We start from the raw sequence: 13,686 nt of genomic DNA, 5'->3' as shown, positions 1-13,686 counted from the left end.
TCTCTTTTTTTTTAGAAATCATAAATTTAACGCCATGACAAAATTTAACACTGACTTCATCAAGAAGATGTGTTATGATATTGGAGAAGTCCAGAATAATCTGGCATGGCATCCTCTTTGGCTGTCATCCAATAGTCTCATAACCAGTGGCATAGGTTCAATAACTCCATTCTATTCAGATCATAGACTAAAGTTGACCTCATGTGTAACAAATGAGTTTTTGTATCCATACATTTTAGGCCTATATCTTCTTGATGAACTATTGTTGGAAAAGGTCATCCAGATGCTGTCATTTCGGAATTTGGACAAATCAAAAAAATATCAAAACAAACCATTAGGCCTATATCTGAATGTTAATTGCAATGAAAAATGTGTATATTATAAAAAAATTATTGGCGACATGAAATAATGTTCATTTTAGTTACACATTTACAAATTTAAACTGCTCATCTTTTCAATAGGGGCCCATATATAGGAGGCTAGACATTTTTCTGTAGCTGTGATATCATGTAGGCCTACTATTTTACAAACCATCCAAAAGTAGCGTCAATGGTATGTGGCTGGAGGAATCTAGACTGGCTGGATGTGTGAAGCATTCATTAAAGGTTTTGCTTTTAGTAGGTCACATAATTCGTACTAGTGTCATTTTTCAAGTCACATGGTTTCAGGAAGTGCAAAAGGTAAACATTGTAGTAGTACACACCAGCTGATGGTGTAAACATTGAGCTACAGTGATGATGAGATATTTGAATAGAATCCAAGTTCTATAAATGATGCTGAATGAAAATAAATCAGCAAGCTGCTCAAAACCCAATTAAATAATTAATTTGATTATTGATTAGAAATGCTTGAAAGGTTGAATTGATGGAATGGTTTATAAAATCAATCAGAAATGACTAATTTGATCAATCTTTCACTTTAACCGAAGTCCCAAAAAAGTTGCCATGGTCAGTCACCAAAAAAAAAGTTGCATCTTCTGGGGCTGGGGATAAAGAAGATGCGAATGTCTGTTGTTTTTGCACAAGCAGAATATTAATATACATGATGTACTTTGTTTGGGCTGCTTTTCTTTGGGGTAGGTTTGATTGATCTGATTTTACACTGAACTAATATCATCTATGGGGTATCAGCTCCCTTCATTCCAACCACAGATTCTCCAATCCAAGTAACTTCTTGCCAATGACCTCATCAGTTGCCTTGAATTTCTTAGATCAGATTTTAATTTTAAGGAATGGGGGCAAGCAACATTTGATACCAATAATTCTTGTTTCTTGACCTCGTCAAATTAGCTCTTGAATCAACACCCGGGGATAATATTTTGTTCAGTTGCAACCAAGCACCATATCCGCACCAATGCACGTTTTATTTTGTTCAGATTAAAAAACAATGCAGGTTATCAAATTGTGTAATTTTTGTATTGTCAAATACAAAAGGTCAACAATTATTAAAAGCCTAGATTCGTAGAAAGCCAAGAATTACACACAGTTTCAAGGATAGGCCCAGAGAGAGAGAGAGAGCAGATGTTGAAAGGATCCAGGATGATTCATTGGATGTGGAATTACTTACTCACTTAGCAGCAAAACTACATATTTCTAGTAAAAATTTAATTTATGTTGACAAACACTTGTTGACAAGAAAACAGGTACAGAAAGCTTTGAATTTGACCATGAAATGCAGGATGTTGGCCTAGATACAAATTCCTGGATTACTGTAAAATTAAAATTTTGCTTTTGAACAGGGGCTGCCACCTCAAACACAAACTGTAATCCTAATCCTATAGACCTACCTATATAAATCTCAGTTATTCTGCAAATGTTGGAAAGCCTTTAAAAAAGGATGTCCACTTTGAACCCTTTCTTTACTACCACGTTGATGCCGTGATGGCGCCACAAGCTCTTTGTCCTATTCAGACTCTGAAAAGGTAACTTTTTAAACTTTTATATACCAAGTTGATGCCTGGGTTGATATACCAATATGACCTCAAATCAAGGCCATCTCTGCCTTAAAGCATTCTGAGAGATCAAGTTCATCTGACCTGCATCAATTTTGGTCTCTGTTTCTCCTATTGGTGTAACCAACAGATGTGCGTACTAAAATATGGGTCATCAGGGTGCAACATGGGAAGGTTAGCTCTGGTGTCGGCTATTAATAGCTAGTCCTGCTATTCCATATTTGGGATCAATGGTTGGCCAAGCAAAACAGGCTCCGACTCCTAGTCCTAATCCAAAGGTTGCAGGTTCGAGCCCTGGCAATGTCATCATGTTGTTCCCTTGAGTAAGGCACTTTATCTCAATTACTCCTATCCACCCAGGTGTGTATTAAATGGGTAACACTAACCAGACTCGCTGTGGAGAGCCAGCTGTTCTCTGTAGTAGTACAGTCTGTACTGTGCTGTTCTGTTCTGGAGGCAATTTGACCTAGATGACCTCTTGTCAAGCACCCAGTAGATTTGGGGGGGTTCTTGGAGTAAGAAAGAAATTCCTTAGTGATTTACATTGTATACTCATGTGTATAAATATCTACAACATTCTTGAATGTGACTAGCAAAAAACATGGAGGGGGGGGGTCTTGGAGAAGAGAATGAAATCTGGGTCAGTATTATTCCACATTATTATGATCATAAAACAGTGATTTACACTCCCCTGTGTAGTACTTCTATTGTTCTGGAACATGTTGAATGTTGATGGTCTCAGAAGAGAATGGTATCTGGGTCAGTGTGTCAATTGGACCCATATTATGATGTAGGGAATTAGTGCATACATCAGTTATCCATACCATAGATCATCTTAACCGTTTTGTAAACATTCTAGGTCCCACCCAACAGATACACTGGAGGATCGGTGCATTTCATACATGTATGATCCATTGATCCACAAACAATACATAGTAATTCTGTCATTCCTTTCTAAAGTTTTTCCAGAGGGAAGGACAAACTAGACATAGCTGTGGTCTAAGACCACAAACACAGCCGAGGGGTGACCCCTTAATGACCTTTGACCCCAAAATTTATTAACCCTCCATAGACATTGGCTAATGTCAATGCGTGTGTGCATGTTATTTGTGGCAGAAGAGGTATTTTGAAGGTTTCTCGTCTCGGACCGGCAGTGACCCCTTAATGACCTTGACCCCAAATAAAAATACCACTTATATACATGTATAAACACAATTCATTTGTGAACATACTATCACTGTGCTGTTTTTCTTGGCTGATAAAATGTGTTGGTATTTCGTTTTATACCGGTAGTGACCCCTTAATGACCTTTGACCCAAATAAAAATACCACATATGGTCGCATGTCACAAATAGGTCACCCAAAAATGGAGGAGCCGTAACATGAAAATGCTTTCTTCACACTTCTAGTTTGGTTTATTCTAAAAGTATAGTACCTATTGTAGAAAGTTTGGTCTCATTTTGTAGATAATTATGTTCTTTATCAAATACAAAAAACCCCAAGTCAATTGGACAACTACTTTGAGATTTATACTTCAATATGTAAGATGTGTCGATGGGGGAGCCGGGGCGGGGGAGCCCCATAGGGTTGTACACAAAATTGTGAAAATATGGCAAACTTCAAACCTTTGTATCTTAAAAAGTACAACTAGCATGGACCACAAATTGCACATATATCATCCTGGATTGTAGATCTACCTCATAGTAGATCAACTGTAACAAAAGATGTAACTAATTAATTGCCTAATTAAATGCTAATTAAGACAGTTTTTCCTATATGTTACTGTACAAAGTGTACACGTAATGCTCTGACATTTCTAAATGGCCTATCTTTGGCCCAAATCATCCTGCTTATTCAAAAGTACACATATTTTTAAGGAAATTTGATGAGGAATTCAATTATGCTATTAGTTTTAGTGCCAGAAATGGAGGAAAAAAGTTTCGATTGATAAATGTCATAAAAATTGTAAAATTATTTTACAATTTTTGACCACCCTGTATGTTTAACACAAGGGATACCAAACTCTTTCTTCCTAATTTGTTTGATGGGCCCATGAAATGTCTTTCTGAATCCATATTTATTTTGAGCTACATAGCTTTCAGAAAAGAAAAATATGGGGTTCACTGTGACAAGAAAGATGCTAATTTTGTTGATGTTCCACCCTGTATATTTCTTACCCACCCTGTATTATGATGTTATATTTTGTTGATTTGGCATCCTTGTAATATAAGCTTTCCAGAAATATATACTTATAATGGTCTAAAATGTATTTATTAAAAGTTGTGTTGAAGTGAAGCACAATTGGTGATATTTTCCTCATTTTACAGTATGTTACACAAAAGATGACCAATTCATGACATGCGACCATATACATTGGGTAAACACAACGCATGGTTGTTCCCAATTTCGCTAAAAAGGGGTTATTTGTAAACTATGTTTGCAAACATTTTATGTTCGTGATGTTTAAAAAAATAGGGTTGTTTTTGACGATGGTGTGCTCGATATCATAAAACAGGGTATATTTTGGTGAATCCAGAATATAGGCCTACTAATAGTCGTATTTTTGCTTATTTTGACCATGTATCTGATCGTATGCTTTGTATTCTTTGTTCTTGGGCAAGCTTCCCATAACGAAAATAGAATTCGTATCGCTCTGCATTTAGTACGTGTTTAATATTATTATTATACAATACTCATCACAACAAAAGTAATTAGAATCTTCAAATAATTGTAATGCACGGTGTAAATTGGACATCGCCTCAAAATGACCATTTACATTTTGCTTCAGTGGTAAACGCTTGAGGATGGCCCTCTTTAATAAATGATATGAAGATGTTTTAGGGTTCATACTACTAAATCCGCCTGTGAAGCGGTTTCCAGCAAAAGTTTATCACGCCTATAGTCCCAACTTTGCATAAAAATTGTGCAAAATCGGTACAATATTAACACTTTTAGTGTTGCAAATCGTGTTTTGCTAGAACTTGTGAATGTGATCTCTACTAATTTGAACAGAAAACGCGAACATTTGAGTGATGTTTACGATGATGAGCGCATGAACACACGAGGTCAAAACGCGGTTAGCAGTCGGACGTAAACACGGGAAAATCGGGCCTTTTCATATAGCGCTATTTTTCTCAAAAAGTAGACCTAAAATTTGGTGTCATTTTCAGATATGTTATGCAGAATTTTGTTCTGATTAAGATGATATCAAATATATATTTCTTAAATCCTAAAACGTGACCCCTATTTTGCACGTAAAGTCTATGGAAAGCTATTTTGTGGTATGTACCCTTTACGATTAAGAGCCCAGTGAAGAGGCGGCGATAAAGGAGTCCCGGGAAAGTAGTTAATCACCGTAACCTTCCGAGTCCAAAATGTGTAACCCGTAACATAGTTCTTTTTAAAAGAAGACACTGAGCTAAATTGTTACAATTTATACGGATCTGAGTTAATTATTTACTTGATGCAACATAAACAAGCGTTTTAGCATCAAAAGGAAAGGACAATTATCTATTATAGAAAATTGATCAATACTATCGACAGAACCTTTGAAGAAGTATTTTGAAAGTATTCGGTCAGACATCGAAAGTGACCCCTTAATGACCTTTGACCCCGCAAAAAAAAATACCACGTGTACACTAGGTGACATCAATTCATGTGTGAATATACCGTCAGTGTGCTATGTTTTTCTTGGCCGATAAAAATATTTGAAGATATTTTGTTTTATACAGGAAGTGACCCCTTAATAACCTTTGACCCCAAATAAAAAAATACCACATATATACATTGGGTAAACACAATTCATGTGTGAACATATCATCACTCTCCTATGTTTTTCTTAGCTAATAAAATTTTTTGAAGATATTTCGATTTATACCGGAAGTGACCCCTTAATGACCTTTGACCCCATATCTGTGTACACCCCATAGACACTGGGTAATAACAGTGCATGTGTGCAAGTGGCGTCACTGTCCTACGTAATTTGTGGGAGAAGATGCATTTTTAGCTGAAATCACTTTTTTGACCCCTATGACCCCTGCGTGACCTTTGACCCTACAATTTTCATGTGACATGTAGGGGCTTGGTCAATGATGGTTGTGACCAAGTTAGGTCAAAATCGGTACAAGCATGTCAGTGCTAGAGCAAATGTAAAGGTTGACAGAAGAAAGGTAGACGATCTCGTAAGAAACAAAACACAGCTCTCGGCTGTGTAACAATGGTAATCTACAGCGTTCGAAATTTTGGTTGTCCGGTTGCCCGTGACAACTAGAAAAGTCGCCGGACAACCAAAAATACTGATTCGGTTGTCCGCCGGACAACCATAAATCTAGCCAAAAGTCACATTTGTAGGCCTACGGACAACCAAAAACTTAGACGGACAACCAGAAATTGTAATCTGGTTGTCCGTGGGACAACCATTTATTTTTCCTAAATTCGAACACTGGTAATCTACATTGTAGGTCACCCAACTCAATAATCAATCAATTTTATTGACATTCACCAAAACATACAGGTATAGTCAAAACTGTGATGAAATGAAGGTGAAGATTATGAATGAAATGAAACATGTAAACAACTGAAGTATCCTACATGTAGGATGGACTTGTCCCACCTACCCACCACAGGAATGCCATTTCTTAATTATCCTTGACATTGGGGCTTCCCCGCCCCAGGCTCTACAATGTAAACCATAACAGTGCACCATGCAACATCACATTTTAAAATGGTTTGTTATCATTAATATATCCTGCATGTGGTTTTTGGGAAGGAGGCAAAGACAGAAAGGTCAAATGTCAAACCGCAGCGTTGATGGTCTGGTGAAATACTTACTCATGCAGAATAGGTCACCATAGCTCCAGGGATCCTGCAGTAAAATGTAAATCCCTAGAGTGGCACTTGCTCTCAATCAATTTGGGTAGTTTTGCTGATGTTTTTGTTTTCATTTGGGCAAGTGAAATACTGAAAATTGTCAATATAGAATTCTATGCCAATAAATATGACAAACTAAATTGTATAAGGAGCTATATTTAATTTGAAAAGTCAGAAAATTGGAGTTTCATTTGTTATTAAATTGAATAGTTTTCCATTTAAAAAAAACCCATTTTTGAAAAGTTGAAAATCTTGCTTGACTTCAACAAGGAGACAAACGGGGCCAAATTACATTGTGACAAAATATTAATGATTTGAACAAATATCATTTTGTGATATTTAATTGTTCCACTCAGGCTAAAGTCAGAAATTTTGAAAATTAAGTTATTACCATTTACAATGTACATACACTTACTGATGCTGAATCCCCAGGTCTCTTGAATACTTGGTTGCAAAGTTATGAACCTTTATATATCCATTTCCTTTTATTGTTTTTTTCTCCTCACTTTTTGTCTACAATGTATATATCTCAGCCAGTTTCATTAATTGCTGACTTAAGCCTGCCTAGTGGCGGTATTTTGACATTTTCCAAACCATATACTAAATGAACATTTTTTTCATTTCTCTTTCAGGAGGCAATGATAATGGTGATCATCACTGGTATCGCTTTGGGCCTCTATGTCTATGTAGTGTTGAGAGACAATTTTGGTGATAAGATCAACAAAGGATGTTGTCTGCCATTCACAAGGGCTGCTGAAGACAAATGGAGATACATTAAATGGTAGGTAGCACAGGAAATATCAAACGTGAATTTCCTGGGAATATAAACTCAAAACTTCCCTCCAAGAAGACAGAATTTTCCTTGTTATGTATACATTTTCAAACCTGTAATTTCCCTCCAACACCAAATTTTCCAGGAATGAGGTTCCCAAATTACCCACTTCTGAATTTTTTCCAGACCTGATGAAGTTTCAAAATAAAACACCCCGACTGAAACTCAGTAAAAATATAACATTGGAATTGCGAAACAGATGCAATTTATTTTAGAAATTGCTTCAGATTCATATGAATTTTACATGAACCAGGAGCAATTGGTGGCTTTACGAGCGCATATTTGCTTGTGCACCGGCTTGAACCTCACATGAAGTGATACATGATGTAATTAATTAGCTGTTTTATTGTCAAATTTTTGTAATAATAATAATAATCACAAGGTTCTTTGATGCTATTGTACTTTTTTTGTTTATTTCAGGCCGTTATGTATTGCACTTGTAGCCGGTGTTGCATTGGCACTTTTCTTCCTAACCAAGGATAACCCTGAGCAGCTCATCTCTGCTGCTGGTCTTGTTGGTTTTGTACTTTTCAGTTACGTCTTCTCCAAGTACCCAAGACACGTAAGTATAGAAAAAACAGATCAGAGTTTGCCATTTTGGGGAGTGCGATTTAAATACTCAGCAATTTTGTAGTGGCATTTTCTGCAGCGACAAACTGCAAGAACAAGATCTAGTAACTTCAGTAGAAAATTGCAGCAGCAAACAAAAAATACTTCAGAAAAGTATTATTAATGGAACAAGGCATGCTTCAAAATAATACCTTTAGTGCCCTATAGTGTTGCCTCAAGTGGTGTCAATGCAAGTTTTCCTGGAATTTGGTCATTAAATGTTAATTGTAAAGATCTGGACATAATTTGTCAGTTTTTTTGTTTTTTGCCCCAAATTTTTCTCTTACATTTTCAAAATTGGATGATAATATTTCATATTAAAAAAAATTAGGAAGGGGGATGAATAGCCCGATCCTATTCCCCAGACAAGGTCCCATTAATGTTTTATGCCACACACAATCACTCGGCCATCTGGCCAAGGGCCAGTTTGATTTTCGGGGTGTAATTTTGTTACCCTACTCTGTGATTTGCATACTATAATAGGATGATTCTATATGCCGGACCAACAGCTTAACACCCCCTCCAAGGACATAGTGATCTTGTGATTCATCACTTACCCAATTCTAAATGAACCATGAGGATATTAAATTCGCACTTCTGTTTTTTCCAAACTAATATCCCAACAAGTTGCCTCCGCCGAGAAATAAACCCAGAAGTCATACACCAGAAGGGGGAGTACTCAACCACTAGGCACCACACTCCCTTGACTATTCTTACTGTAGATTTCCAATTTTGTTCTTATTTTCTTCCTATACGAAACAGGTGAAATGGCGTCCAGTTATCTGGGGTATGGCTCTACAGTTCATCATGGGTCTGTTCATCCTGAGAACCAAAGTCGGCTTCTCTATTTTTGAGTTCCTCGGTACTCTTACGCAGCATTTTATGCAATACACCGACAAAGGTGCCAGATTTGTGTTTGGTGACAACTACACTGATCATTTCTTTGCATTTAAGGTGAGTTTGTCCGCTTTTGTTTTGTTTTGTACCTGGGTCAGTCAGAACGGTTATCTGTTGTAGATTATTGCATTAACAATTTAGACTCCCTAGTGCTATATCATTGCCCGGTGCAGTTTGTGTGAGTCAACATTGATTCTTACAAACCTAGAATCATGTTGATTAAATGCATGTGGATTAGGCATGATTTTAGGAGATTTGATTTTGATTTTTGTTACACAAATTGATTCAACTGATCAAAAAAGCACATACATGTATATGGTGAATAGGTTCATCAGGTTTATTGCTTGTCAGTATCAGTTTCTGACAATAAGACAATAAGTTTTTCACTTTATATTCCGTCTATCTCATCGGAGGACTTCAATCAGATCCACTTTTCTGGGAAAGTGATTTCCGGTTACATGTAGACTCTTTGCCAGTCTTCAAATAGCCTATATACTGTGTAAATATGCACTTAGTGGTTCTTAAATGCCCAGTCCTTATAAATTACAAGCCAATAAATGCTTCAATTCAATTTTCCTCATCCGTTTTTAGGTTCTACCTGTCGTGATCTACTTCAGTAGTGTAATAGCAGTGTTGTACTACTTAGGTGTAATGCAGGCCATTGTCAAGAAGATAGCCTGGCTCATGCAGCATACCATGCAGACATCTGCATCAGAGTCTCTCAATGCAGCGGGAAATATCTTTGTTGGACAGGTAAGTGTCTAGTTGCCATGGTATTTAGTAAAGTTTTGTAAAGCCATAATAGCAGGAGCTGATGTACCTACCTGAAGATCAGTTATGGATTGTCTAAATTTGGTTCCTAACCATGTTAAAGTGGGTTCCTAACCAGATAAACACAGATTCCTAACCAGTTTAAATGGGTTCCTAACTAGGATAAAACTGATTCCTGTCCAGCTTAAACTGAATTCCTAACTAGTTTAAAACCAGATTCTTAAACAGGTCCCTAGCCAGGGTAAAACAGATTCCTAACCAGGTTTAAACAGGTTTCATATTCAGGTTAAAACAGATTCCTATCTAGAAAAATTACTTTTTTCTTTTTGTTTCAATTAGTAAAAATACAACTATTTAACCTCGGTTTACTGTGATAAAGTAAACTTTTGACTATCATTTAGTCAAATGAGGAAATTGAAATTGGCTAATAACTTCCTGGATTGCTTCCTCAAGTGGATGGGAGGAAATCAATCCAGATATGCCTGGTCTGCAGAAAATGTGCAAGATCAGAAAAGATATCTTACACTTCCCATATTGCATTTCTTCCATTTCAAATTTCTGTACTGATTTCCTATCTAGTGCAACATGAGTCGATAGTGACAAAAAGTACCTCAATGAACAGAGCACATCCAGATTTGCAAATTATTTTTATTTCATGACTATTGAGTATCGACCAATGTTTAGCCAGTATATTCTCAACATGAAAACAAAGGGAACCTGTACAAAGTAATAGGAGCATCATTTGATGTAATGCATCATGTTGCAAAGAATTCTGGGAACAGTGAGATATCTTTGGTTCAAGATTTGGATTCCATATTAAGTGAGGAATTCCTTCAAACATCTCTCCAACATCAATTATCCCTTGCAACTCAAACCAAACAGAAATGTCCAATATGTGTACATGTAGGCATACCAAAAGTTGAGGTGGTAATGTTACCATTAATGAAACTGCTACATGAAGCTCTTTAATAAATTTGTGGTAATAATCCTTTTCACCCTGCATCTTTTATCAGACTGAAGCCCCTCTTATGATCCGTCCATACCTCGGCCGCATGACCAGATCAGAGCTTCATGCCGTTATGACCGGTGGCTTTGCAACAATCGCCGGTGCTGTACTCGGTGCATACATCTCATTCGGTATCAGCCCATCACATCTGCTGTCTGCGTCTGTCATGTCTGCTCCTGCTGCTCTCGCTATTTCCAAACTGTTCTATCCGGAAACGGAAGAGTCCCAAACCAAGACAGTTGATCAGATGGAATTGCCAAAAGGGTAAGATTAGAGATAATGTAATCAGCGATTTCTACTAAATAAGATGAGGCCAAATTGTATGTCTCAAAACTGCCACACATTTTTTTTTTTTTCCATTTGTTCCTTCTTTCTTTCTCTAACGATTTACACTATTAGTAAAAATATTTGATGTGAATGCTAATATAAATTTCACACAACTTAGAACTTGTTGCGCCACTTCTATTCATGATATACACCCTTTGCTGGTTATTTTGAGAACAGTTCATACTCAAGGTAACAACTTAAAGGGTGGCGTACCTTAACTCTCTCTCTATGTGTGTGTCGACTGCAGACGACAAGTTAAAAAAAAAGAAATATCAGAATTGTAAATTTTCACGACCATATTTGAAATCAGCATGAAAAATGCATTAAAATGAGTACACACAAGCCTAGTATTAGTTCAGGGGTTCTTAAGATAATATCACAAAATATCTCAAAACTTTTTATGTTGAAGCCTGTGGCTAGCACGCAGAGCATTAAAACCTAGCCCAAGTTTCAAGACTCGTTTTTTTTAACATCATGTTATAATTAACTATGCTCATATCTTGCATTAATTTTGACAATGTACACCTGATGTGATGGAAGGAAATTAATTATTCCATTTTATGTATTATGTAAAATTATGCCAATTGAAATAAGAATAAATGTATCCTGTTGTCTCTAGCCAAGATATTTTTCTTGCATTAATTTTGACAATTTACACCTGATGTGATCGAAGGAAATTAATTATTCCATTATATGTATTATGTAAAATTATGCCAATTGAAATAAGAATAAATGTATCTATATTTCCTGTTGTCTCTAGCCAAGATGTTTTATATTGATAATTACATAATTCTTTCTAATTTTTACAAATCTGGCGAGTTATTGAATTTCCTAACCCTAGGAAAATATTAAATACCGGTAATTAATTAAGTCATTTGTCCAGGGGTTTATTTGCATAACCTTGAAGTAAATTTTTTAGGGAAAAAGGACTTCGAAACGTCAGAACTCACACCTGGCAAACTTTGATACCTCTAGGGCTTAAACTGGCTTGTTTTTGATAATGTCAAGTGTTGCTTGTGTGTGCCAACATTAAAAAGAAAGCACATAACTTTGCCTAAAAAGATGCTCTGAAGCGCTGATATAACTACATTGTAGTTAGAAGATTCCATTTCATGTTCTTCCAGAAAAATGATTAGGAACACAGTTTTGGGCCTCATGCATGACAACCAATATGGCATTATGAAACTTGGTTCTCACAAAATGAGCAAAAAGTCACAAGGAAAGAAAGAATTCTTCATTGAAATACTGACTTTTGAAGAACAAGTGAGGAGGAACCCTGACCAAGTGAGGGAGGAACCCTGACAAGTAATATCATGATCCAGAGAATATGAATAGCTCAAAATAAATATTTTGTAACTTTACTCTCAGACTAATTTTGTGAGAACAAGTCTCAGTCATATAGCATTTCACATGCAATGTTCAGATTCTGCTAGTCCAAGCCTCTCGTATTTAAACACAGTATACCAATTCCTAACATAGTAAAATATTCTTTTGTTCCTTCCACAGCCAAGAAAGAAATATCATAGAGGCTGCTTCATTTGGTGCATCAACCGCCGTACCACTAGTACTTAACATTGCTGCTAACCTGGTAGCTTTCTTGGCTCTGTTAGCCCTCTTTAATGGTATCTTGGGTTATTTTGGAGGATTAGTAGGATATCCAGAGCTGAGTTTTGAGGTAAGTTTCTGAAGGTTTGACTAAGTTGTACAATGTTGAAATAGCTCAGATATTGCTAAAATCAAGTTTGCTCTTTTAAGAAGGAAGTTTGAACATGGCATGTACTCTAAAATACTAAAAGGATTATGATTATGAATGTTTTGATGGTCGTGCAGGTCTAGGCGCATAATCATTGTTTTTGGTATAAGTCTTGATGCAAATTCCTTCTGATTATTGATCGCTGTTACCCACTTATAAACTGACATGGACAGATCATATCGGGTGGGAACCTAGGAACCACCAGGGTCCGAACATCTGCAACATTATGATGACAAATCAAAGCCTGTGACCAGAACTGTAGCCACTAGCCATGATTGTTTTGGGTGGGGGCAGATTTTTGACAAAGTTGACTTGGGCATGTCGTCAGCGATGCAGGGTGTGTCTGCAGAACTTGGGGATTTTTCACAGACGAAGCCATTTGGAATTTCTCTCCTCTTTGCCCCCACTGAGCCACAGTGACCTCTGTATTGATGCTAACATCCATGTTTTCTCTTCTATTCACAGGTGATTTGTTCGTATGTGTTCATGCCTCTTGCCTTCATGATGGGCACAGACTGGGACGATTGCCAAATTGTTGCAGAATTAATTGGAACAAAAACATTCATCAATGAATTTGTGGCGTATCAGAAACTGGCTGAGTATATCGGTAACAGGGAGACTGGTGAAGGACCTACACTATCGGTAAGAGTGTGAAGTTATGTGATAGGAAG

At 36.7% G+C, this 13,686-nt stretch overlaps 1 protein-coding gene across 1 annotated transcript in view; it reads left to right on the top strand.

Annotated features, from left to right (window-relative positions):
• Positions 1–13,686, top strand: part of LOC140166224 (solute carrier family 28 member 3-like) — a 40,581-nt gene that overhangs the window by 21,082 nt on the left and 5,813 nt on the right. The window contains exons 4-10 of the mRNA XM_072189625.1: positions 7,453–7,601; positions 8,073–8,214; positions 9,024–9,215; positions 9,750–9,911; positions 10,943–11,199; positions 12,769–12,937; positions 13,481–13,657. Of these exons, the coding sequence (XP_072045726.1) occupies positions 7,459–7,601; positions 8,073–8,214; positions 9,024–9,215; positions 9,750–9,911; positions 10,943–11,199; positions 12,769–12,937; positions 13,481–13,657 (1,242 nt within the window). The 5' untranslated portion in view covers positions 7,453–7,458. The remainder of the gene's footprint in view (positions 1–7,452; positions 7,602–8,072; positions 8,215–9,023; positions 9,216–9,749; positions 9,912–10,942; positions 11,200–12,768; positions 12,938–13,480; positions 13,658–13,686) is intronic.

The sequence above is a fragment of the Amphiura filiformis genome, chromosome 12, assembly GCF_039555335.1.
Source record: "Amphiura filiformis chromosome 12, Afil_fr2py, whole genome shotgun sequence".
Lineage (NCBI taxonomy): Eukaryota > Metazoa > Echinodermata > Ophiuroidea > Amphilepidida > Amphiuridae > Amphiura > Amphiura filiformis.
The sequence above is the reverse complement of the archived record's forward strand: the minus strand, read 5'-3'. Positions and strand labels throughout refer to the sequence as shown.